The following is a 25,785-nucleotide window of genomic DNA, read 5'->3' as shown; positions in this document are numbered from 1 at the left end:
CTTTTGCCCCTTTTCATAAAGTTAAATATAGATTTAGATGGAAGGTCGAGGTCGAAGGAGTCACTGGACCATATCTGAATCGCCTTGGAGGTCAAAAACAACGACTTCCCTTTACGACAGTGTCTCATTTGAAACAGGTTTGGGTCTAGTGACTTTTATTTTTTATGGCTGTGAAACCTTACACCATGCGAAAAGGAAAAACGGATAGAGCCGTTTGTACAAAAACATTCTGTATAATAATAATATATAATAAAGTATCTGTAAAAGTCTATACACTGTGTGGGGAGGGGAGGAGTAGCCAGATGTGATTGCTATAAATAGCTCCATTCTTCTGGATAGTATTACCTTACTTCAGGCCTGGCCTTAAATAATTGGAGGCCCTAGGCAAAGTGAATTAGGTGGCCCCAAATTAAATCGAAAAATAAACAAATAAACTAAAATTACGAAATTTATTCAAACTATAACGTTTTGGACGAGTTTCGGTATTTCTTCTCTAAAATTTTGTTTTGAATCCTGTGGGTGGCCTCGCAAATCGGAGGCCAAAGGCGACTGCCTAGTTTGCCTATCACAAAAGCCGGTTGTTCTTACATCAAATAACATTAGATGACAGAAAGTGCTTAGAGACGTCTATTTTTAGCACATTAGTCCACTACTATATAAACTGTTAATACTCGGTCGTTTGTAGCTCCAAACAGGTAGTAATCTAAACTGATGTGGGCGTATTAAATTTTCAATGTAGAACATGTTAATCATTACCTACCTATCTACCTGTAGATCTGTCTGTCTATCTATCCATCCATCCATCCATTCAATCTATCTCTACATTCCACTCTCCTATCTTTAAAGTTAGTAACATTCAGATAAAATATTTAACCCACCAGTGCCATCTTTTAAAATTTTTAAACGTCACATCCGGATTTGCATAATTAGTAATGAAATGATGTTTTGTTTGTACAATGTTTTACATGCTCCTTCAGAGTTGAAGATAGTTCCTATTCCAAACCTCCCGCAGGACGACGGGGGATGAGAGAGGGCAGGGTTTGAACCCGGGACCATCGATAAATCCAAACGGCGGTCCAGCCAGAAAACCGCACGACCAGGCAGCCATCCTAAATTGTAAATGTCTGTCCTTTAACGAATGGCGTCTAACGTTCTGCTTCACCGATTTGATTAAAAATAGCCTCCAGATGTGTTCTTTGTTAAAGACCTTGACTTATTAGTATGTTTACTGGAATAAATGTCTCCATGTAAAGTACGTAAAGCTTTAAAGTTCTCAATAATTCCACTGTAAAGTTGGCAAGTTTGGGTCTAGAAAGGTTAGACACATAACCCTTATTGTCCACAACCGAAAGCGCATTATTTCCAACAAGCCATATTAATGTAGCAGCCTACTGGGTGAATTAAAAGTGTCTGATATAATGATATTGGTATCTATCATTAAAAGTAGCAAATGTTAAGAGTTAATTGAGAATAAAAACCAGGCCTAGTACTACTACTAGAATATATAATTATAAATATTTTTTATCTATATTAAAAGAGAAACATTCTTAAGTGTACAAATAATTAAATGCAATATGTTCTCAGTTCTTATATACTGTGACTTTCCTATTATTTTTTTTTTCAGCAATGAAGTTTGCGTCTTTCGTTAAAGTGGGTGAATAGAAACAGCCCAGCTGGTTTTGTCTGGATTAGACTAGGGTTTTTTTTTTTTTTTTTTTTTGTGCACTGCGTAAGTGGACCGAATCGTGCCGGCCCTTCTACCCGTGTAGCCTTCTTTTTGTTACAAAGCTTATATCAACTCACTCTGTCTGTCTGTCTGTCAGTTCGTCTGGTAAAAAGTTTTTATACGTTTTTTCTCCCACACCCAATCTTGAATCAAGCTAAAATTGTGCACACTTTTTTTTACCTGACTAAACAAGAATATATATTTTTTTAAATAACCAATTAGTTGATTAACTATTGGTAAAATTATTTTTTGGTATCAAAAAAGTGAAACAAATTTTCTTGACTGCTGTGGTGGTAGGCCTATAAGTTGAATTAGCCCCCTTTATACTTTGTTTTATAGTTTGAAGTTTACAATAGATAACTATAAAACCTTCTATTTTCATAGTGGTTAGTGCGTTGGCTTGAGCAGACTAAGAGTCCACGAGTTAAAATCCGGGTCGTTCAACTTTTTTTTTTCTTTTTATAAAAGCATTTAAAAAGCGATCACGGTAATATTCACACAGATACCCCCTTCTTTCTCTCTCTCCTCCCACTATCATTTTTCCCACCTGTTTTTAGTTTCTCAATATATGATCCTATCAATATCTGGATCAGTTGGAAAGAGTTGGGGGCGGGGGTAGAAAAAAAAGGGTTATCTGAGTCGTCGCTTTTTAAAGGAATTTATATAAAAAAGAAGCTTATGAAATAGGTTTTTATAGTTATTTGCATTTTTTTTTCTACAAGCAATAAGGGGAACTAATTCAACTAATACTACTTTATAAGTACAGGAAAATTTCTTTTCCTCGTTCGAGATACATAACAAAATAATAATTACCAATACCGGTAGTTAATTAACTAATTTTTGTTTAATATTCTTGTGTGGTCAGAAAAAATATTAGTTCAAAATAACAGCTTGATGCGAGATTGGGTGTCGGAGAAATAACGTGTACAAACTTTTTGACCAGACAGACAGAGTGTGTTGATTGTTGATATAAGCTTTGTAAAAGTTATTGTCTCTTTCGGTGAGTGTACTCCAAAACAGACTAAATATTTGTTACCATTCTGTCGCTTCGCATGCTCGACAACTAAACATGAGAAGAATCGCTCTCGGATGAATCAATAGTCTTGGTAAAGCAAAGCTAGTAGACTTCGGCCAGAGTCTTAATTTATGAACTCTACGCCCCCCTCCCTCTTTTTTCCTCCTACCAGCTGGTTTAGAGCAGTTTGTGCCCCTTCCCCTCCCTTTCATAATAACCCTAAACCGGCTTTTGAAAAGTTTAATTATTAGAAAGAGATCCAACTCTTATATGCTTTAAAAAAAAAAAAAAAAAAAAGGTCAGAATTGCTCCCAACATTAGACATTTCTCAGACAGCAAATATACCCCAGCTTCACTCTCCCCATTTCTTTGTAATAACTTGGTAGTCGCCATTTTACTCTTTAAGTGCATATAAACTTACGACATTTATCATATTAAATTTCTAGAAAATATTATAAAGATGCAAATGGGTTGACTTGTTGGTACATGTTAATAGATTCGGAGGGAAAATGGTGGTGGGGCGCATCACATTTGTAGGTCATAGGCTATGCTCTTTTTTTAAAAAAAAAAAGAAAGACTAAGCCTATGGAAATAATGAAGTGGGGTGGGTTGAAGCAGGAGACGCGCACCGAACTGGGACATGTGTGCCTAAATAAAACTACAAATGGCTTGAAAACCACGTGAACAGTGACGTCTGTCGCCGGTCAAGCAAGACCATCTTTCTCGATATATTCTGTGTCCTGTGTTCTTGCCTGAATCGAGACTTGGATACCTTCAGCAGAACACATCTGACCTTCTCAAGGGTTACCAAACTCGCTGAAACTTAGTTTGCGCATTTTTTTTTCTTTTCTAATTTCATCGGAGCAAGGAGACGACAAACGGAAACAACGTGAAATAGAAACAAATTCATAAAGCGATCGGTCAATTTGGTTGACTCCTGGACACCCACCGCTAAAGTTAAGTATTCACTTGTGTGCTCGCAAATAGCAAAGCTACCGGTCCTGCACAGAGTTAAGAAGGATAAATGAGCAGTTTAAACCAGCACGTAAGCCTTAATACTTAAATAGTATGTGTTAGTCTTGTCCATCTTGACCAGAAGTAATGGACACAAAGCTGTCACCATTGTGAAAGGAAAAAAAAAAGGGTAGTCCTACCTAGTAGACTTTCACAAGTTATGCCTACTACGTAGTAGCCTACCCGAAAAAGCAACTTTTTTTTCTAGAGCTATGTTTAGTGGTATCAGTGCCACTCCAGATTGAGAATCATTCTCATAGAACCTCGAAAAGGTATAAAGGGGTCTAGATCAGAACTACTTTTCTGTCTCCTGTATGCCCTAGATTGTTATCCCCACCCCTTTTTTTGCGCAGGCCTACTAATTTTTAGATGAACCTTTTAGGCAAGAGCTTGTAGGTCTGTTTGATGTAAAATGTTGATATGTCCAGATTCTTCTTAGAAATATGTAGACTCTAGGTCTATAACCAAACGAATAGAACTAGGCCCAGTTAGATTTTAGTGTAAGCTTAGTGGTTTGTCTTAGATTTAGGCCTATTGGTCATTGCTGCTTCTTTTTTTAGACATTGGTCAGTGTTGCTTCTTTATTAGACATAATATTTGACCTGCGACTTTTTAAAAACTTGGATGAATAATGCGCTCCGATTGCAAGAAAACACTTTCGTATCGGCCCACCCTATCTCTTTTTAGGAATGGCGTTGTTTGCGCCAGAAGAAAACTTCTGGATGACGGCGAAATTACTGCAAGTCAATACTAGGCCCTATTTCAGAAATAGCTTTTTCTAGTAAACATAATTATCTATCAAACACAACAATTATCTTTAAAGCAATATTTTAGAATAAAAAACATAAACGGTCTAGCACTACTCTGCTCTATTGAACATTTATTACGTAATTTTGGAATGTAAACAAAGTGAATGTTTCACATATCTAAGCAAACAATCGTGATCTTCATAATCATATTTATGCAGGAAAAAATAAATAAAACCTCAAAATTGTGCTATAATTAGTCAATGTCTTTTTTTTATTGCATTCTTAAAAGTTTCCCAGACCCAACAGCGCTCCTTCAGGTCCTAGTCGGGCTAAAAGGGAAGCCGCGAACGAATGTTTCATTTGGGAAGGGGGGGGGAGCACAACCGGTGAAAGTTTGAGAAACATTGGCCTTAATGTTTTATTTGAGTGAGTGTTAGAAATATTACCTACAGAGGGGTTGACGCTCTAATTTTCAGTTCGGGAGATGGACTGTAGGTGGATAGAAGGCATCCACTTTCTACACTCTCCACTTCTACCGAGTTTAATTTATAATTGCTTGCTGAATAACTCAAGTCTAATTGAAATCAATGCAGAAGTGGTGGCTGAGCGGTAAAGCGCTTGGCTTCTGAACCAGGGATCTTGGGTTCAAATCCTGGTGAAGACTGGAATTTTTAATTTCGGGATCTTTGGGCGCCTCTGAGTCCACCCAGCTTTAATGGGTACCTGACATTATTTGGGGAAAAGTAAAGGCGGTTGGACGTTGTGTTGGCCACATGACACCCTCGTAAACCGTAGGCAACAGAAACATATGACCTCTATATCATCTGCCATATAGATCACAAGGTCTGAAAAGGGAAATTAACTTTTTACAGAAGTAGTTATACTATTAGAGAGTGAAGATTAAACCAAGAATATGTTTAAATCTCTCTGCTATACTTTCTATAGGCCTAGGCCTACTACTAGCCTATGCGAGTGACTTCTGCAATTCGGGTGGCCCTGTTGATGTAGACACCTCTTGCTAAAATTGAAAAACATTTTAATGCTAAGAAGATAAAACGGCGTCTCTAATGTGAAATATTTTAATTTTTGAGAATGGTAAAAATGCTATTTTACTTGGTTAAAACTAAAACATGGATTGATAACTTCAATGAAAACTTCTTTTTTAACCTTTGAAAAATGAATTGACCAGCTTGCCCCCTTATATTAGGATATGGCCCCTCCACCAAATTGAAAGAACGCGTCCCCATGAGGGGTGGGGGTGCATCCCAGTTTGAGAAACGCTTTTGTGAACTATAACTCAGATTTTGTTTCGTTAAATAGATCTTTACCTGGATCTAGTTACGTTTTTATGTGAGTGTGTGTATTCATTTTTAAACCTGTAAATTATCCTATTCTAGATCTAGACATAGAAATCTTTTATAATAATATCTAGACTCTAGATCTAAATATAGATCTATGTAGACCTACAAGCAAATGTTTTTATTTAAAAAAATGGATTTAGGTCGATTAGGCATTTTGATAGCTCCATTAAAAATTAATACTATTTTTAATTCACACATTCGCTTTCTTATACTACTTATAGCATTATTTCGCTTAATTGTTTCCAAAGCACTCTCAATGACTAGATCTATATCGACAGTGATACGCAAATTAAGACCCTCGGGCCGCGGGTAATATAGATCTATGTCTAGTATATATATATATATTTCCTGAACTATGACTTCAATTTGACAAAATCCATTGAGAGTAAAACCAGTATCAAGTGAGTCAAGTCTATTTTGATTCCCATCAAAAAGATGGACCATGGTTTGGATCATGGTTTGCTTGCCTGTCATAGAACTTACTATAGGGCTAATATGTGACTGTGATTGTATTTAATAGGCTGACTCTGAACAAGCCAGCTATGGCCACACAGCAAAAGCTAAGCAAAAGACCAAAAAGAAAGGTCAAGATGAAGAATTGGTCGAACTTAAGAGAGAGCTGGATATGGATGAACACAAGATTTCACTTGAAGATCTTTATAACCGTCTTGAAACTGACCCAGTAAATGTAAGCTCTTTTTATTTCATTGTTAATTGTAGAGATCTAGACTTGTCTCAAAGGTTCAAGTTAACTGTTGTAGCAAAATCTTTTTGATTATCACTTCAAATAACATTAAAATTAAATATTTTGCTTCTTAGACAAAATTTTTGCTCAAAATTGTTCTTCGATTTATTTTAGGGTCACACTCCAGAGAAAGCTGCAGAGTTCCTAGCCAAATATGGTCAAAATCAGCTGAGCCCACCTAAAGTTACACCAGAATGGGTTAAATTTTGTAGGAACATGCTTGGTGGATTTAACATGTTGATGTGGGTGGCCTCCATCTTGTGTTTTATTGCTTATGGCATACAGATCAGCCAGGACCCGACAGCCTCTGGAGACAATGTGAGATTTTAAAATAATTTTTCATGTTCATGTTTTGAAAACATACTTACCACTCCCATTTAAAGTGTAAAGTTCCCATCTGTTTCTTTGGCCAATGGTTAACGAGCAGGGTGTCATGTGGCCAGCACAACAACCAACCGCTTTTTCCCAGCAAAAGTCAGGTACCTATTAGATTTGGGTGGACTCAGGAGTGCCCTAAAAATTATGAGATTCAAAATCCCACTCTTCACTGAAATTTGAACACGGGACCCCATGTACAGAAGCCAAATTTAGCCACTCAGCGAACCTCCTGTTTAGTCTTTCTGGTTACTTGGATGGCAAATTCTTTAAGTCGTACACCTTGTGGCTCTCAATATCCAAAAGATTAGGCTTAAACCTTTTATCTAACAAATGCTTTTGTGGATATTAAGTGTACAACTCAAGGCGCTCACTGAAAGGCTCTTGCAGGTTATGTACAGTTTTGGTGTGATTTTACTTATTGCTTAAATTATTAATTTCTTTTAATAAAAAAGTCATGTCCAATGTTAACCTAGTGACTTGACTAATTTTAAATTAATCCTTTTGACTATGAGTGGAGAATAGGGCTGAGCAAGTATTTCAACATTGGGCTAATCTCCTCTGTTATGTCCATGCCCGTCCTGCCATATCTCGATCCACCAATCTCCTTAATATATGCTTTGACCTCCCAGGACAACTGAGTCAAGGTAGTAGGTTAAGGTTCCTTAAAGAAACGTCACAGTTCTTGTCTGTATCACCAACATGAAAAAGCTATAGGGAAATGTCTTCCATTAAAAATTCATTTGGCTGATATAATATGGCAGTGGAAGGATTTTTCACCCCAATAGTAGCCCAATAAATACTAGGTGAGATTCACATTAACTGTTAGTCCATTTTTAAAAATAATTTGTCATGGTTCACTAAGAATAGACTGAAAAACAATTATATGCTTCACCATTTAGTAGCCTAATTTAAAAATAGATATACTCCTATTATATTATTATATTTTTTTTCAATAAAAATGTTTTTCAAGTTTAGCTTAGGTAGCTCTACAAATACAATGTGTGCTGAAAATTCTTTTTTAAGCTATTTATTTAAAGTATATTTGTGATACCTTTTTGAAATAAATTCTTTAGCATGAGGATGATTTGAAATTCTACTCCACAGCTTTACCTCGGGGTTGTGCTCGCTCTGGTTGTTGTGCTAACTGGCTCCTTCTCGTATTATCAAGAATCTAAAAGTTCCCGCATCATGGATTGTTTTAAGAACATGGTTCCACCGGTACAGTACATTTTTCTTCTCAGACCTGTGTTTTTGGTCAGCAGGTTAACTGTAGGCCTCGCTCATTATCTTAGCCCTTTCTAAATATACTTTCAACCAAATTATTTTTATTATACAAGGGGAGTAACCCAAGAGGCTTTGAAATGTTTGTCTCTAAAAGATTTTTTAAAAATTTAGTCTAGGAAAAAATTCCAGGTTAACTGTAGGCCTCACTCATTATCTATGCCCTTTCTAAAATATAAGGGGAGTAAATTTAGAAGCTTTGAAATGTTTATGTCCCTAAAAGAATTTTTGAAAATTGACAATTGTCTAGGAAAAATTCCTGTGGTAGAAACATTTTAGACCTTTCTCTTACATCAGAAAAAAAAAAAAAAAAAATATATATATATATATATATATATATATATATATATATATATATATATATATATATATATATATATATATATATATATATATATATATATGTTTTTAAGGCTTCCGCGCGGTGTTGATTCGATGAAATATAACTAGTGTAGATCTACGTCTGACTAGAAGTAACACTGAACTCGAACTACTTCAGTAACACCGGCGAAAGGCCGAAACAGTCAAAATATGTAGTCGATGCTGATGTTGTTCTACAAGTATATTTAATAATCAAGAAGGGATCGTCCGATGTCAGCTATGTCCGTAAATCCGTATGTCTATTCTACTGCTCTACAAGAAGCGTCTTCTTTTTAGCGTCACTTAGAGCGGTCTTGTTTTTTAACCAACTTTACGTCATCGTCGCTAAGTAAAACTTTACCCTATTCCCGAAACAAATAACTAATTCCTAATCATGTCATAAATTCCTAATCATGTCATAACAATATATATATATATATATTAAAAGCTATTATTATATACAATCTCGAGAATATCTTATTTTTTAGCATGCTTTAGTTATTCGTGGTGGACAAAAGCTGAATATACTTGCCCAAGATGTTGTTGTCGGTGATATTGTGGAAGTGAAATTTGGTGACCGCATTCCTGCAGATATAAGGATAATAAGCTGTCATGGCTTTAAGGTACGGATCATGTGCTGCAGTGCTAATTGAAGTGCTGTTTGCCTCAACATTTATTAAGCAAACAAAAACACTGTACTGGTTTGACAATTTTATTTCCATAATCTGTTAAAATATGTAGTAATAGTACGCTTCCAAATGATTAAACTAATTTGAAACCAATTTTGATTTTTTACATTCCAAAACAGGTGGACAACTCCTCATTGACTGGTGAATCAGAACCTCAATCCAGATCCACATTTTTCACTCATGAGAATCCCCTGGAGACAAAGAATCTGGCTTTTTTCTCTACCAATGCTGTTGAAGGTATGCTTAAATATTCTTTCAAAAGTCTATAAGTGTTTTAGTTTAAAAAAAAAATCAAGAATATGGCCGAATAGTGTTGGCCGGAGCAGGAGCTACTATCTATTTCTAATCATTTCTTTTGTGGTTGAAAAATTTGACTAAAGCAAGCAACTACTGTACACGTTTTTTTTCCAATTAACATTTACCACCACAAAGAAGATACATTTCAAAACATAGATTCTAAAAAAAACAAAGATACAAGAATTTATAAGACTTCAATTTCAATGAAATAAATCATTAAATAAAACGTCACTTACTGTTGTAAATATCACAAGTAATGTTGAAGAATTCATACATTTTGTGAACTTATGAATTATTTGCTCTTGTGTTATATGTACTGCATAATTGTAAAACAAATTTCTTCACAGGTAATAAAGATTATTATTATTATTTATTATTAAGGTACTGCTAAAGGCATTGTTGTGAAGACTGGAGACAATTCGGTTATAGGGCGCATTGCCAATTTGACCACAGGCTTAGACGCTGGACCCACCCCTATTGCCAGAGAAATCTCTCACTTCATTCACATCATCACCGCTGTGTCTGTCTCATTGGGGATCATCTTCTTCATCATTGCTTTCATCATGGGCTATTACTGGTTAGATGCTGTCATCTTCCTGATTGGAATCATCGTGGCCAATGTCCCAGAGGGCTTACTAGTGACAGTGACAGTAAATAGCATTTACTTATCTATGTTAATATTAATGTTCTTAGTGTTCAAAGGTGGGGTACACAACGTACACACAAAAATGACCCAAGCTAGATTTTTTTTCTGTCTAGACCCTTTTTTTTTTTACCAGAAATATTTCATGCTTATTTTTTGTTTGTTCCAAAATATTTGAAGGAATTGGAAGACGATCCCAGACTAGCCATACATTTAATCATGTTATATGATAGCAATATATTTAGATCTGACTATTTTGTTAGTTTTAAAGAATTTAGCCAATTTAAAATCCAAAATCTTCTAGTCGAAATCTCTAGATTTCTATCGACATCTAGTCTGCACTGCAGAAAAAAATAGATCTAGATTCTAAAGAACTTTATCAAGATCTAGAAATTTATTGAAATATATTTAGTACAATTTTCAATCAAACGATTAAACTTGATCAATAAAATCACAAGATCATGAGGCCAACGCTATTTTTGCGCATATAACCTGAGGATTTCCTTGATTGAGACCTGATCCGCATAACTGACTCCTAAAATCCGATTTGGCCATCTTTGTTGAGCCCCATTTAGTCTTTTTCAATTTTGGCAGATGACCATTCACTGCACTTTATTAATGGAGCCCAGCCACTGGTGGAAATTTGTAACATCTCTTGGCTACGCTCATGAAATTAGGTGACAACAATGTACTTTACACTAAAATAGTTGCATGGGTCAAATGTTTCAAAACTCCAGCAATTTTGTTTTTTTTCCTCGTTGATTACTAGATCTAAATGTGAAATACTAGATTTATTTGTATTGAGATTTTAAACTTTACCTGTTTAAGTAAAATTTTCCGTTGTTTTTTTTAAATAAAAGTTTTAATTCTAAGCGAAAATACACACATTTATTTAGACATCCTTTTTTTCAAATTGGTTTGTGCTATAATGTTTATGCAAGAAACATCTTCCTTATTACTGATTTTATTATGGAGAAATATTTCAACAATGTTAAAAGAACTAAATCTAGATCAAACCGTAGGCATAACTAAGCATAGATCTAACAAAACAAAAAGAAAGTTATGAAAAGTCTTTTTTAAGTTTTTTTTTTTAGAAAAAGCTTATTTTTTTTATATGTTGCTATCATTTGAAATTGATGATAAACTTTTAGTTTAGCTTAGTTGAAACTTAGTTTTAGTTTAGCTTTTTAAAATTAGTTTAGTTCCCATCAATATTTATATAGGTGCGGGTTTTAAAATTTTATTTCTTATTTTAAATGATATAGACGTTAGTTTAAAAAAGATAATTACATCCTACGCATCATGCATCATGCATTTAGTTTATTTTTACTTATTTTGTAATCTGGGGGGGGGGGGGGTATATTCTAAGAATCTTGTTAAAAAAAACTATTTCATTCCCACATTTTGTTTACGTCAAGGTATTCATTATGCAAAACTTTTTTTATTTTAGGTTTGTCTGACTCTAACTGCCAAAAGAATGGCCAAGAAAAACTGCTTGGTAAAGAATTTGGAAGCAGTCGAGACACTGGGCTCCACCTCAACAATCTGCTCAGATAAAACAGGAACACTCACACAGAACCGCATGACTGTGGCCCACATGTGGTTTGATGGACAAATCATTGAGGCAGACACTAGAGAGGATTTGTCAAGTATGTTACATTTCTCATGGCACTTGCCTTTTGTAATCTTTATATTTCTTTCAATAAACCCCTTCCCTTTTTATTCCTGAAACCAGATTTCATTTTTTTTTTATTAAAACCAAAACACAACTAATATCTATAGAAATGTGTGCCCATGATGCTTATAAGCTGCTATTATCCTCGGGACATAAGTTTATTTTGTACTCCTCTTAGATGGACTAATCTCAGACAGCTGTGAAACTTGGCATTGCCTTGCACGTGTGGCCATGCTGTGCAATTGTGCAGAGTTCAAGCCTGACCAAGAAAATATTCCAGTATTTAAAAGGTTGTTTTTTTTTCTTTTAATTTATCTGTATTAAGATGCATCTTTTACTAGCGTGTATCATTGTTAGTCTAGATGTATTAAACATTTTTTTAGACTGTGCATGTTATGACATTTGCTCCTTTAATCTTTAGAGAATGTATAGGTGATGCTTCAGAGACAGCTGTCCTTAAGTGTATGGAGATGACTTATGGTAATGTCATGGAGTATCGTAAGAAATACCGAAAAATTGTGGAGATACCTTTCAATTCAACTAATAAATTTCAAGTGAGCTTTTGAATTATTTCCAAGTTTCAACTTCTGTGCTAAAAATATTTCTTCAGTGTAGATCTAATACTTCTTGTAATTCACTTGACTGTGTAAACATGTGATATACTCTTTTTTTCTAAAGAACTTTGATAAATATTCTAAGTGTTTGGGTGTACGGTGCGGGCGTATGTGAGAATTTTTATTAATGTCTTCACAAACTTACTGATACATCACTTTGTATAAAAGAAACTTAGCTTCAGTGTAGCATAAGGCTACAGTCAAATCACCATGATTGTAGATGTAGTCAACCTCAAGAGTGACATACCGTCAGTAAATATAAACAATCACTAGAACACCTATGTGCATGACGTCACTAAATGTTGCATTCAAAGTCTGCCAACTAGAGGGCGTTGCTAAACTAGCTAAGTATTCTACAACTTTTAGCTAACTCCCTGTAACAAATTAAGCCCTCACTCTCATATCTTCACATTCATAATGATTTTCTTCATGAAACTTTTTTTCTTTCTGGAGAGATAAGCTATTTTTTTTCCAGTTAGCCTTTATTTTGCCAGTGGCTCTCAATCTGTGGGTCGTGACCCCTTGGGGGTGGGGGTGGGTTGATTTACAATTTGCCAGGGGTCGCCTACGACCATCGAAAATATGGATTGTATTTTGTCTATTCTATTGCTGTGTGTGTGTGTGGGGGTCATCACGTCAGAGTGGGGGATTTTAAAAAGGGTCACCAAGCTTAAAAGGTTGAGAACCGCTGATATTACTGTTGTGATTACACATGAACTTACTTTTTGTAGTCCAAATTTCAAAATTGCAATATTGCCTAATATTGGACTTGTCAGTAAATTGTAAATAAAGACTTCTTTTTAATTCTAGTTATTCATGGGAAATGTTGGATAACTATAAGATAATGTCTTTAGGTTTTTCCGCATGTTTAAAAAAAGGAGGCGCAGTGGCAAAGCAGTAAAGCACTTGGCTTCCTAACTAGAGGGGTCCCAGCTTGGAATCCTGGTGAAGGCTGGGGATTTTAATTTCGGGATCTTTAGGGCGCCTCTTGAGTTCATCCAGCTCTAATGGGTACCCTTGCATTAGTTGGTGAAAAGTGAAGGCAGTTGGTTGTTGTGCTAGACATTGATATCCCCTGTTAACCGTCGGCCACAAAAACAGTTTTTATACATCATCTTCCCCATAGATCGCAAGATCTGAAAGGCTTCCCCATAGATCGCAATATCTGAAAGGGAAACTTTAATAAATTGTTTCTTTCCTCTGTCCAGACCCAGATTTCATTAGTTATTACAATCAAAATAATTGCTCATTAAGTGTTATAAAAATAGTATTGTCTTTTTAACACATTTATATTTTCAATATTCTCAGTTTAAAAATAGATGCTTTACTTCAGGTGTCAATACACGAGAACTGGGATCCCAAAGGCTCAAACTACTTGTTGGTCATGAAAGGAGCCCCAGAAAGAATCATGGACTGTTGCTCCACCATTCTCATAGATGGTGAGGAGGTGCCCCTGGATGACGACTATAAAGATGCTTTGAACATTGCTTACCTGGATCTTGGTGGCCTGGGAGAAAGAGTGCTGGGTAAAACAGAGCTTTGAACAATTTAGTTCTGGTCAAATATTGTTTGTATGGTGCTGTGCAATATTGTATGTTCATCAGTTACATTTTCATACAAGGCAACATGATTAGCTGGGTGACAAAGAGCTTGACTTTCAAAAAAATGTTTAGGAGTTTGAGTACCAGTGAAGATTGGGTTTTAAATCTTAGGATTTTTAGGATGCTAGATTCCATCCATCACTTACCTGGGGAAGTAAAGTTGTGCTGGGCATTTGACCCCTTCATAAGCCCTCAGCCATAGAAGCAGATTACTTTTTCATCATCTGGATTGAAAAATAGTTTACAAAAGATTAAACTTTTCACAGCTGAGAAAAACATTTCAGTGGAAACAAATTTTTAACTTTGGTTTCATTATTACATTGGCAACATTTTTGAATAAGTGGTTTGTTCGTGTAAATATTTCAAGTAACTGGAAAAATACATTTAAATTATGGTAAAGTAAAAAAAAATTATAATATATGGTTTTGGTTCATAATGTATAGTTTTGGTTTAAAGTATTTGGTTTTGGTTTATAAGTTTTTAATTACTGCGCTTACCAATACTGTTTAGTTAACTTTTTTTTTTGTTTGTTTGTTAGTTTCTTTTACTGAAATAATTTGGTTAATAAAAATGTGATATCTTTCAGGATTCTGTGACTATCTTCTGCCTAAATCCAAATTTCCTGTGAATTTCAACTTTGATACAGAGGGCCCAAATTTTCCAACATCAGGTCTCCGTTTTATTGGTCTTATGTCCATGATTGACCCACCTCGTGTGGCTGTACCAGGAGCTGTGGCTAAGTGTAGAGAAGCAGGAATCAAGGTTAAGCCTTCATGTTATGTTGATTTTAACTTGTGTTAGGATAAGCTAGCACAGTTTAATTTCAAATTTTGTGGAACATACTAGTGTTACTCCAATTTCCCAAAAAATTCATTTTCAGATTATCATGGTGACAGGGGATCATCCCATCACAGCCAAGGCTATAGCTAAAGGTGTAGGCATCATTTCAGAGGCAAGCAAGACAGCAGAAGACCTTGCCGCTGAGAGAGGAGTGCCTGTTGAAGAGATAGATCCAAGGTGAGAAAGAGGCGGCGGATCAAGCCAGCCATATTAATCAGCCTTTAGAGCTTGCATGTCCTGCTCTGTCTTGTGTACTCTAGCTAACGGCCAATCACTTACCTTTGAGCATAACTTTATTAAAGCTTATTTTTATTTTGTTTTTAACTAAGCTTTTTTTGACTGACCGAATTGTCAACTTGTTTATTCTGTAAAAGTTGGAATAAATCAATTACGATACAGCTTTGGTTCGGCACCTTTTATGATTGAAGAGACTTTGGGAGGTCACTTTAAGAGTTAGAAACTATTTTGTGACTGTTTAAACAGGACAATTTTCATTACAATTACTGAAACCTATTAGAGATATAAACTTAAACTTTAACCTTTCCATTGTTCATTTAACATACACATTCCTTTGTTCATTTAACATACACATTCATTTATTCATTTAACATACACATTCCTTTGTTCATTTAACATACACATTCCTTTGTTCATTTAACATACACATTCCTTTGTTCATTTAACATACACATTCCTTTGTTCATTTAACATACACATTCCTTTGTTCATTTAACTTGCACATTCCTTTGTTCATTTAACTTGCACATTCCTTTGTTCATTTAACTTGCACATTCCTTTGTTCATTTAACTTGCACATTCCTTTGTTCATTTAACTTGCACATTCCTTTGTTCATTTAACTTATCCGCCGCCTCTTTCTCACCTTGGATCTATCTCTTCAACAGGCACTCCTCTCTCAGCGGCAAGGTCTTCTGCTGTCTTTGTTCATTTAACTTATACATTCATTTGTTCATTTAACATACACATTCAAACAAATTTTCTCACGGATAATAAAGACTATTTTATTATTATTATTATTATTATTCTAAAAGAGCGAGTATTCATTCTCTGGCGAAGCCAGGGTCGAGTTCCGTTAAAGGGAAACAAATTTCATCGTAGTCCCTTTATCAGTTTCCACCGAGGAATTTTCTGGTGATGTGGCAGGTCTGCAGAAGTACCGCCCTCTGACATTATTATTATTATTATTATTTTCATTCAATAATGTACAAGTTATTTCTCTTATTCAATATCAAACAAAATATTTATTTACCGCTAATTGAGTAATTGCTAAATACATTTTTGATCCATGTTTTGTTAGGTACAATAAATGTTTACATTTTCAACTTAATCTGAGAATGACTATGGGAGAAATGGGTTCAATCATCTAGGGGAATAAAACCCTACATAGTTAGCTGCTTCTATGAATACTGAAGGATTTAAATAAAATAATTATCAGTAATTAAATTTCTTTTTATTGATTCATGTTTTTTCTTTGCCAATGAATATTTGTGCAATATATCAACTTGATCCGAGAATGGGTGTGGCAGAAATAACGTGTACAAATGTTATACTAGACAGACTTGATAAAAGCTTTTTAAATTAAACTGAGAAATATAAACCACTGCTTAGATTGTAATGTTGGGCCATGAACCTTTCTATAATGATTTATATTGTATCTTACTCAGACCACATGGGAATAAACCATAGTGATGTTCACATTAAAATTTTTTTTTAACTAAATGTAAGTAAAAATAAACACTGGTGACTGGCATTGATGCTCACACTACATCACTGGCCATGTCATCACTTTTGTGAAAGCATTTGTACTGTTCCCAAAGAACTTTCGATGACATTTGAGTAGGTCATAAAGAAACAACTGCTGAAATTGTATTTAGAACTCACCTTTCTTATTTTTTGTATCTATAGTGAAGCTACAGCAGCTGTTATCCATGGTGGTGACCTGAAAAACATGACCCCTGCACAGATAGATTGGGTCTTGTCCAACTTCAAGGAAATAGTCTTTGCTCGTACGTCTCCCCAGCAGAAGCTTATTATAGTGGAAGGTTGCCAGCGGCTGGGTCAGATTGTGGCTGTCACAGGCGATGGTGTCAATGATTCCCCTGCATTGAAGAAGGCTGACATTGGTAAGAGTTAATTTAGCAAAATATTTCAACCATTGGGATACATGCAAATAAAATAAAAATGTTTGAATGCTTTTATTTGCATCAGTTCATTCCAAACTGTTTTGAAAGTGATTGGGTTTATTTAGATCACATTAACCAACATGCCTTGTTTGTTTGTGTAGTTTTGTAATTATTTAATGTCCCACACTCTTAAATTTACCAATTGAGAACTAAGCCTTAGACATAATGAAATATTTCATTGCATTAGCCAAAACTACTAAAGGTTGCGTGTGACCAATGCAATGATCAACAATTTACAATTAAACTTTATAACTCTGATACTAGTTCTACATTTCCACTTAAAAATCTCTTATTGTAGAAGACTGATTTGCACGTGTGCAACTTTAAATGTTTTATACCTTTTCAATTTTACTGTTGAGAAATATTATTTCGCCTTATAGGACAAGTTCAAAAGATATTAAAGGTTTTTCCATTTTGTTGGAAACATTTTTTAAAGAACCATCTTTGATAACATGAAATGGTGCAATACAAAATATTGATAAACTAAATGTTTTACTTATTTGTGAAAATCAATAAGAGGTAAAGTTTCTTAGTACTTTCTGTTGTCACATTAAAACTTCATTTTTTTTGTTGTTTTTTTTGGTCCATCTCTACACTGTTTTCAAGTAAAATTTTCCTTTCATACCTTGCGATCCATGGGGTAGATGATGTTAGTGTCAACAGTAATCAAGCAGGGTGTCAATCGGCCACCAGAACAATGACCAATCACTACTTCCCCAACTAAAGTCAGGTACCCATCAGAATTGGGTGGACTCAGGGGCGTCCTAATATTCCCAAAATTCAAAACCCCAGTCTTCACTCAAGACCCATAGTTCGAAAGCTTAACCACTCAGCCTCCATGTCCCCGTACAGTATTTACTAAATAGAAATAAACAAAACTAAGTTGCTTGACAAGCTTATTAATTGTTATTTTGTTTTAAAGGTATTGCCATGGGGATAGCAGGAAGTGATGTCAGCAAGCAAGCAGCAGGCATGATATTACTGGATGATAACTTTGCCTCCATTGTAACCGGTGTGGAAGAAGGGCGACTCATCTTTGACAATCTGAAGAAGTCTATTGCCTACGCCCTGTCTGCCAACATCCCTGAGCTCATTCCCTTCTTGATGTACCTCCTGGCTGACATCCCACTTGGTTTGGGTACTATCACCATCCTGCTTATTTGTCTGGGTACTGATATTGTCCCTGCCATATCCCTGGCCTATGAACAGCCAGAGACTGATATCATGAAGAGAATGCCTCGAAACCCTCAAAAGGATAAGCTGGTCAACGACAGGTAAGTTGCTCTAGTAGGAAAAGCTTTTGTGCTTGTGCATGGCATTTAGTAAAGTAAAAAAAAAGTAAAGTAGCCCTTCCAGACCTTGCTATTTATAGATAGACCTACTAAATTTAGATATATAAAAAACTAAAACTTTTTAAAGTAAAGTATAGATATTGTATGCACTTAAAGATCTAAGGAAAAAAAGTTTGTAAAATCTCAAAAATAAAAAGCACTATTGAGAATGATTTCAAGGCCCTTTTCATAATAAACAATGCTAATAAACTTTTTAAAATGGTGATTTTGAGACGAGCTGAATTGTATATACTGAGTACCTAACAGCAGCCTGGAAACCTTTTATTAGATAAAACTTTTAAAAGTAAACTATACATATACACCTTTAGTAAAATCACTAAATTTAGAAAGCCTCCAAGAGAGAAGACTCAAAGTAAAGTAGCAATTATACATAAAACACTGAACCATAATCTTCAAATACAAAAACAAATAACCTAATAAAATATTCAGAAAGACACAAAGATAAAGGCACATTCCTCGTTCCATATGCTAATAACAAATTTGTACAAATGCTTCTTCTTCCCTAGTACTATTAGATCATGGAATGGGTTGCCTGAGCTAGCCAGGAAAACCAGTAACTTGGCAGAATTTAAGTCATTGGTTAACATGTATGACTAAATGCATGACATGTAGGACGTAATCATCTTTTTTGAAGTAACGTCTGTGTTATATAACACCATCATTTCCGCCAGAAATCAAACCTGATTTGAGCCAAAGCATGTTATAGCGCATGAAAGAAATACAGCAATAAAAGTTATTTTAAAAAAAATATTTATAAATAATGGTCTGTTTCAAAAGTAGAATGCTAAACTAAACATGATAACTAAATTCACAATTCTTTTTTTTCCATTTTAAATTTTATTTACATATGTTAACACTTAAAGAAAATAATGTTAGCTATTCTGGTGTCCATTATGAAATGTCAAATACCTTCGGAATGGTTGAATGTACCCTACTCTGTTGTCTGACAGGTTGATCAGTGTCTCCTATGGCCAAATCGGCATCATGGAATCCTTTGCTGGCTTTTTTACATACTTTGTAGTCATGGCTGAAAATGGGTTTTGGATGAGCCGCTTGGTGGGACTAAGAAAAGAATGGGACTCTAAAGCTGTCAATAGCCTGGAAGACTCCTATGGTCAGCAATGGGTAAGTCGTTTCTTTGTGATCTTTCTGTCTATTTGTATGGTGTCAAAACCTCTTTTAATTAATTTAGCTTGTGGGCGTTGTGGGCTAAAGTAATGTTTTCCATGTGAGATTAGTCAGCTGTTGAGATTGTTTAAAGCTCATCTGATTGTGAGAAAAAAAATTATTTAAAGACAAATTTTTTTTTCAAAATTTAATCTATGCGGTTTGGTGATTTTCTACATCTAAATTTATTTTGTACATAAAAAAACAACTGAACGCTTATCTTGAAACTTTTCCCTCAATAGCAACAACAAATCAGCTACACTTGTTTCTTTAAAAAAAACAATGCTTTCTGCTAAGAATTATTATTAGTTATAAATACAAAACAGTGCATTCATCTATCTGTTCCAGTAGTGCTACAGCTCCGTCCTGTTTAGCACATTTTTCCATTCAGATCTCACCTAAGCTTTTTGTCTCCTTGTCCAATATAAAAATGTTTTAAGTATCATTTGTATAGAATTAAATGCTAATAAATTTCCTAAATATTCATTTGGAAACATCCTGTTAATATTAAAATTGCTGTCTGTTTCTTTGTTCCTAATATTACAGACCTATGCCCAACGCAAGAACCTTGAAGTCACTTGCTACGCTGCTTTCTTTGTGTCAATAGTGGTTTGCCAGTGGGCAGATCTAGTCATTCGTAAAACTCGAAGTCTTTCCATTTTGGAGCATGGCATGAAGTAAGTCACCACGAAGGCAGTGCTGCTGTAGTTTTTAAATCCTATCACCTTGCCCTGTGTCTAGTGCGTTTCTTGTATCTGTTAGGGTTAAGGATTGTCAGTTGTTTTTTTTTTGTCCTTTGTCTGTTTTTTGGGTGTTGCCTCTTTTTTGGGAATTGCATTGCCTCTTTTTTTGGGCAAGTGGCCTCTTTTCTTGGCTACTGGCCTCTTCTCTTGGCTACTGGCCTCTTCATTTCGCTGTTGCTTAATAATCATTTCTTTTTCATCGACTCTGTAAATATTTCATGTCTTTCATTAATGGTTGGGGTACTCAGCAAGCTGACAAGATTGCTTTTTGAATTTTAAATGGCATCTTTAAGAAAAATTTAAAAACTAAAGCCTGAAGACTGTTTCTTTATCATAATCTCTAAAAAGGTGCTGGTCAAATAGTAAAAAACGAAATTGTCTTATATTTCAAAAGTCTGTCAAAAAATTAAATCTTAAACTGGTCTTTTAAATAATGCAGATTATCTCCCTTTAATTGATTTACCCAATGAAAGCTGTGCTGCACAATTTCATTGTTTCATTTGCTTATTATATGACTGTTGCAGCAACCACTATCTGACCTTTGGCATTCTGTTTGAGACTGCATTGGCTGCACTTCTGTGTTACTGCCCAGGCTTAAATTCTGCACTAGAGATGGCACCATTAAGGTACTGTTATTGTGAATGTTGTTTCTTAAAAGGTGGAGCCAATGTTTATCAAGTGTCTTTAAACTTGAACTGCATACAGGTCTTATTTCTTGTATATCCCTGATAAAGGTTAAATTAAAAAAAAAATCGTTTGGGGTATCTGATAAAATAGTTGTCAATAACATGGCTGCCTGGTCATGCGGTTTGCACGCTGGACTGTCGTTCAGATTTATCGATGGTCCCGGGTTCAAACCCTGCCCGCTCCCATCCCCCGTCGTCCTGCGGTATGTTTGGACTAGGAAGTAATTATCTTCAACTCTGAAGGAACATCCGAAACATGTAAAACAAACATTTTAAACATTAGTCGTGGTATCAAGAGGCTCTGTTTCAGCCTCGAAATAGTGCTGACCATTCATTGGTCTCAGTGTGGTTATTGTAATGTAGTGCTTTATTTTTAATATTTATTTAAAATCTACATGTTTGTGTCTGAATCAGATGTCCTTTATGGTATGAGACGAGCGCATCCCTTTTATGAGCCATGTGACCTGGGAAAGGCTTTCATCCCGTGGCCAGTGTGAGAAATTGGCTCTTCACTGATCTCTCTGTCAGGAGACCCCCGCGACTAGGTGATCATATAGTCACACCCGTCTTGTCATGTTGCACGGTCCTCCAAGCCCCGACATGAATTCCTCATTTCATGCGGGGCCGGAGGCCCAAGCTCCATGTGAGAGCCATCCTTATGCCTATACTGCCCCGCTATACCCGTGGTGGGGGGCCATCAGCAAACACATCCCCACGACATGCAGGTACACTCGCTAGAGCATACAGTGGCAGCTCACTGGAAGCCATGTTAGCTCTCATTCTTAGCCTATCCACTTCCCTGGGTGGACGTTTGCACGGAGGTGCCAGGATGAGGTGATGGGAGCTGGTAATCCTCCGACATCTTTGTGCCAGACATGATTACTACGAAACTATTTTATCATTTGTTGATCTTATAGGTACCTGCTGCAGATAAGATCTCCTTCGTATTATCTATAAGTTAGGACTCTTGCCATTTCTACATAAGCTTTGTTTTCTTGTAATTTCTATTAAATTTTGTGATTCTATACATCAAATTTCTTAATGCAATTTAATAGTTGAAATCTCTTTATAAAATGCAGACCTTGTGATGTATAGGCCAGATGATGTAAAGGTCATCTATTTCTTTGGGCCACGGTTAACTACGATGTCATGTGGCCTGCACAATGACCAACCACCTTTACTTTTAGAGCTTGGTGGACTCAGAGGCACCGGAACCCTTGGTTCAGAAGCCAAGCGCTTTTCTGCTGAGCCACCGCTCCTCCCTTTATGAAATGTAGTAGATCAAATCTCTTTATGTAATGAAATTATCATCACCCATGTTTAAAAAGTATGAGGTTTTTTTTTCCTTACTAATAGTGCAGAAACGTTTTTTGTGGGGAAACAAAATAGTCAGGCTCTTTATATCTGAAGAATTAATACAGGTCCAGCTTTTTGGACTGATAAAGTCTTGCTCTATTCAAGGTGTGAATCTCTCAAGTCACCTACTAGTTTAGCTTGATAATGACATTAGTTACTTTGGCATGACCTTCGAATCACTTACTTTGGCATGACCTTTGAATCACTTACTTTGGCATGACCTTCGAATCACTTTGGCACGACCTTTGAATCACTTACTTTGACACAACCTTTGTATCACTTACTTTGGCACGACCTTTGAATCACTTACTTTGGCATGACCTTCGAACCACTTACTTTGGCATGACCTTCGAATCACTTTGACATGACCTTCAAATCACTTTGGCATGACATTAGAATCACTTCAGCATGTCATAAGAATCACTTCTGCATGACATTTGAATCACTTACTTAAGCATGACATTTGAATAACTTACTTTAGAATGACTTTTGAACCATATACCTAAACATGGCATTTGAATCACTTTCAGATTCAGTTGGTGGCTGTGTGCCTTGCCCTATAGCCTCCTAATTTTTGTGTATGATGAGGGACGCAGGTTTATAGTCAGGCGCTATCCAGGAGGATTAATGGAAAGGGAGACCTACTTCTAGCACTCCATCTGCCTTGGGCAGACATGTTAGTATTAACAGAACATTACAATGTTACTGTATCATTGAGTTTAGAGTTATTTTGAGGTGTACGTATAGCATAATGCAGCTATTTAAGTTCACAATGACTCATAATGTATAGCAATGCAATGCAATGGTTTGTATGTTCTGTTGTGATATATGAGCAAAAGTAATAGGTTTTTATAATTGATGGTGTTAAAACAGTCCATTCATTGTTGTACTGGGATAGGGACAAAGTTGAGAATTTAATGTCACTTTTAGAATCTGATGATGGCTCATGAAATTTGCAGGGTTAAAGCTTTCTGAAGACCAGACTTGTATTAACTAACCTCTAAAAAGCTGTCTAGAATGTCTTCCATCTGCCCCACCTACCAAGCAGAAAATTGACCTCATTTTTTTTTATTGATTTGCTTTGTAGTTTATACTGCCAATGTTCTTTCACTTGTTAGATGTAGAATTTGCTTGATGCGAAAATGAGACTGACAATGTCAAGGGTGTTTTGATGAAATGATTACAAAGTAGTGTTTCGTTTTTTTTATATATATGAAATGTTATGCAGTGTGTTCTGGTGAATGTTTTAAATGTATCGTAGCCACTTTTAATCTGAACGTCTCATTGAAATTATAAGTTGGTTTATGAAATGATTGATTGATAGGCAGAAATGTTTAATGTACAAATGTTTTGGTGTATATGGCTTGAGTGACATAAAATTTATTTTTCTTAGGCTTTTAACATTTTGTATGCTTGTTTTAGCCGTGACTTTTAGCACCATAATTCTTTTGTTGAATGCTCTAAAATAAAAAATTCTTTTGAAACTTAAATAAATGGACAAGTGTTTAAAGAATGAAGTCCTTTTATAATTTAGTTTTCACAAACAAAAACTTTATTCAAAAATATCTTTAATTTTTTTTTTTCGAAATTAAGTCGAAGGTTCAACCTTTCTCATTTGCATTTAGCTTCACATTTTGTTTTTGGGTTAGTTCTGCAGTCAAATTTTGTAAATAGATTGTTACACTTTTTTATTTACCTCTTAGAAAATTGTTACTCGTCTTTAAATGTTCTTTACCTTTCTTTCTGTTATTGTTATTGTAACATGATTTAGCAGATTGGATGGATTGATGTGGGTAGTGTAGAAGGTGTTTAGCTGTCTTGCCGAGACTTGTGTAGATAATGGAAACATTTTTGCACTGTAAAATTCCATCAAGTTCTTTCTTTTTCCACCCATAGAAAAGAAGATATTGTTTAGTTGGCAATAGTGATTCTTTCATTATAGCGTCCTTGACATTTAGTTTATCTATTTTAATTAATTAATTGATACATATGTTGTCTATGCCAATGAATAAATGTGCGAAGTTTCAACTTGATCCGAGAATGGGTGTGGGAGAAATCATGTGTCCATACTTTTTTACACCAGTGAGTTGATATAAGCTTTGTAAAAAGTATGTCTTTAAAATATAGTACATTTTATCGGAAGTAATATTTAGGCCTACAACTCAGAAAAGTAACAACATAAAATAATCACTAAATCGTTAAGACGCACCAGGACAAATATTTGAAATATGGCATTAGTAAACCACTATTTTAACACAAATAAAATGCTGAAAGTTGAAAAAAAAAATGTCACATAAATAGAAACCGTTCGGTGGAAAAAAATTAGGAAAACTTATTTGAAACAATATTTAAATTTAAACCAGGATCTTCGTGTTGATGTAAATAAAATTCCCCTTTCAGACCTTGCCATCTATAGGGTAGTTGATGTTAAAGTCATCTGTTTCTTTGGCCAACGAGCAGGGTGTCATGTAACCAACACAACGACTTGTACCGACCACCTTTACTTTCCCCAACTAAAATCAGGTACCCATTAGAGTTGGATGGACTCAGGGGCGCCCTAAAAATTCTTAAATTCAAAATCCCAGAATAGAACAAAAACTATACGGAGAACTGCCTGATCTGGAGACCACTGAGAAGTTATCTCAGACATAAGATTAGTGATCTGAACCCTCAGACATGTAAAATTAGAACGAAGAAGAAAATCCCAGATTCGAACCCGGGACCCCAGGTTCGGAAGCCAAGCGCTTAACCACTCAGCCAATCAGTTTTGCGACTAATCAAACATGTTCACGCTAAATTTAACCAATGTCAAGCAATTCAAATTGTGAACTTCAGTTTTGTTAACATTAAACTAGACCTACAATGATTGGATTAAAATTGTGCTTTTAGTGGAACTGCTTAGAATATTTGATTCTGCAGAGCTAAAAAATTGACAGAAATAGTACAAATTAAAAAAAAAAACAACTTCCTTTGTCTTGTATGTGAGCAGGTTAGGAGGCGCGAGAGAGGACCTATTCTTAACATTAAATTAAATTCTATAACAGTAGGCAGATGTTAGCGCTTCTGGGTGGGCTCAATCTGTGACACCTCAGTCTACGACCAAGGGGCTAGAGCCGCCTAAGTAACCAGACATACTAACCTAAACTAAATGAAAACACCAACGAAACTTTAGTTTAGGATTTATAAATAAACAAAACGAAACTTTATTTACATATACAAAAAAAATAAATCAATAATAAAAAATATAATATATATACACTAACCACTACAACTGAATTCAGCAACTAACTA

General features: G+C 35.3%; 1 protein-coding gene across 2 annotated transcripts; it reads left to right on the top strand.

The window, feature by feature from the left end:
• The first annotated feature begins 3,436 nt into the window (after positions 1 to 3,436).
• On the top strand, positions 3,437 to 23,960 carry LOC106059667 (sodium/potassium-transporting ATPase subunit alpha-like). Of its 2 annotated transcripts, none has more exons than XM_056014378.1 (19): positions 3,437 to 3,786; positions 6,386 to 6,553; positions 6,725 to 6,928; positions 8,093 to 8,206; positions 9,118 to 9,252; positions 9,438 to 9,555; positions 9,997 to 10,265; positions 11,709 to 11,907; positions 12,112 to 12,223; positions 12,355 to 12,487; positions 13,881 to 14,073; positions 14,735 to 14,910; positions 15,029 to 15,165; positions 16,913 to 17,130; positions 18,113 to 18,464; positions 19,493 to 19,667; positions 20,256 to 20,386; positions 20,977 to 21,078; positions 23,025 to 23,960. In XM_056014378.1, exons 1-19 carry the CDS (start codon positions 3,766 to 3,768, stop codon positions 23,143 to 23,145), a joined length of 3,078 nt encoding a protein of 1,025 aa, XP_055870353.1. In that variant the 5' UTR covers positions 3,437 to 3,765; the 3' UTR covers positions 23,146 to 23,960. The 2 variants fall into 2 exon arrangements, with proteins under 2 accessions (XP_055870353.1, XP_055870354.1); XM_056014379.1 differs by having other exon boundaries at positions 3,438 to 3,698.
• Positions 23,961 to 25,785: the final 1,825 nt, after the last annotated feature.

Source organism: Biomphalaria glabrata, chromosome 16 (assembly GCF_947242115.1).
Source record: "Biomphalaria glabrata chromosome 16, xgBioGlab47.1, whole genome shotgun sequence".
Taxonomy (NCBI): Eukaryota; Metazoa; Mollusca; class Gastropoda; family Planorbidae; genus Biomphalaria; species Biomphalaria glabrata.
The sequence above is the reverse complement of the archived record's forward strand: the minus strand, read 5'-3'. Positions and strand labels throughout refer to the sequence as shown.

Excerpts from the sequence above, each read along its gene's own strand:
- LOC106059667 (XM_056014378.1), top strand. The coding sequence starts at position 3,766 with ATGAGCAGTTTAAACCAGCAC. Across the intron at positions 8,207-9,117 it reads TTAAGAACATGGTTCCACCG|CATGCTTTAGTTATTCGTGG; the intron begins GTACAGTACATT and ends CTTATTTTTTAG. Across the intron at positions 14,911-15,028 it reads GTAGAGAAGCAGGAATCAAG|ATTATCATGGTGACAGGGGA; the intron begins GTTAAGCCTTCA and ends ATTCATTTTCAG.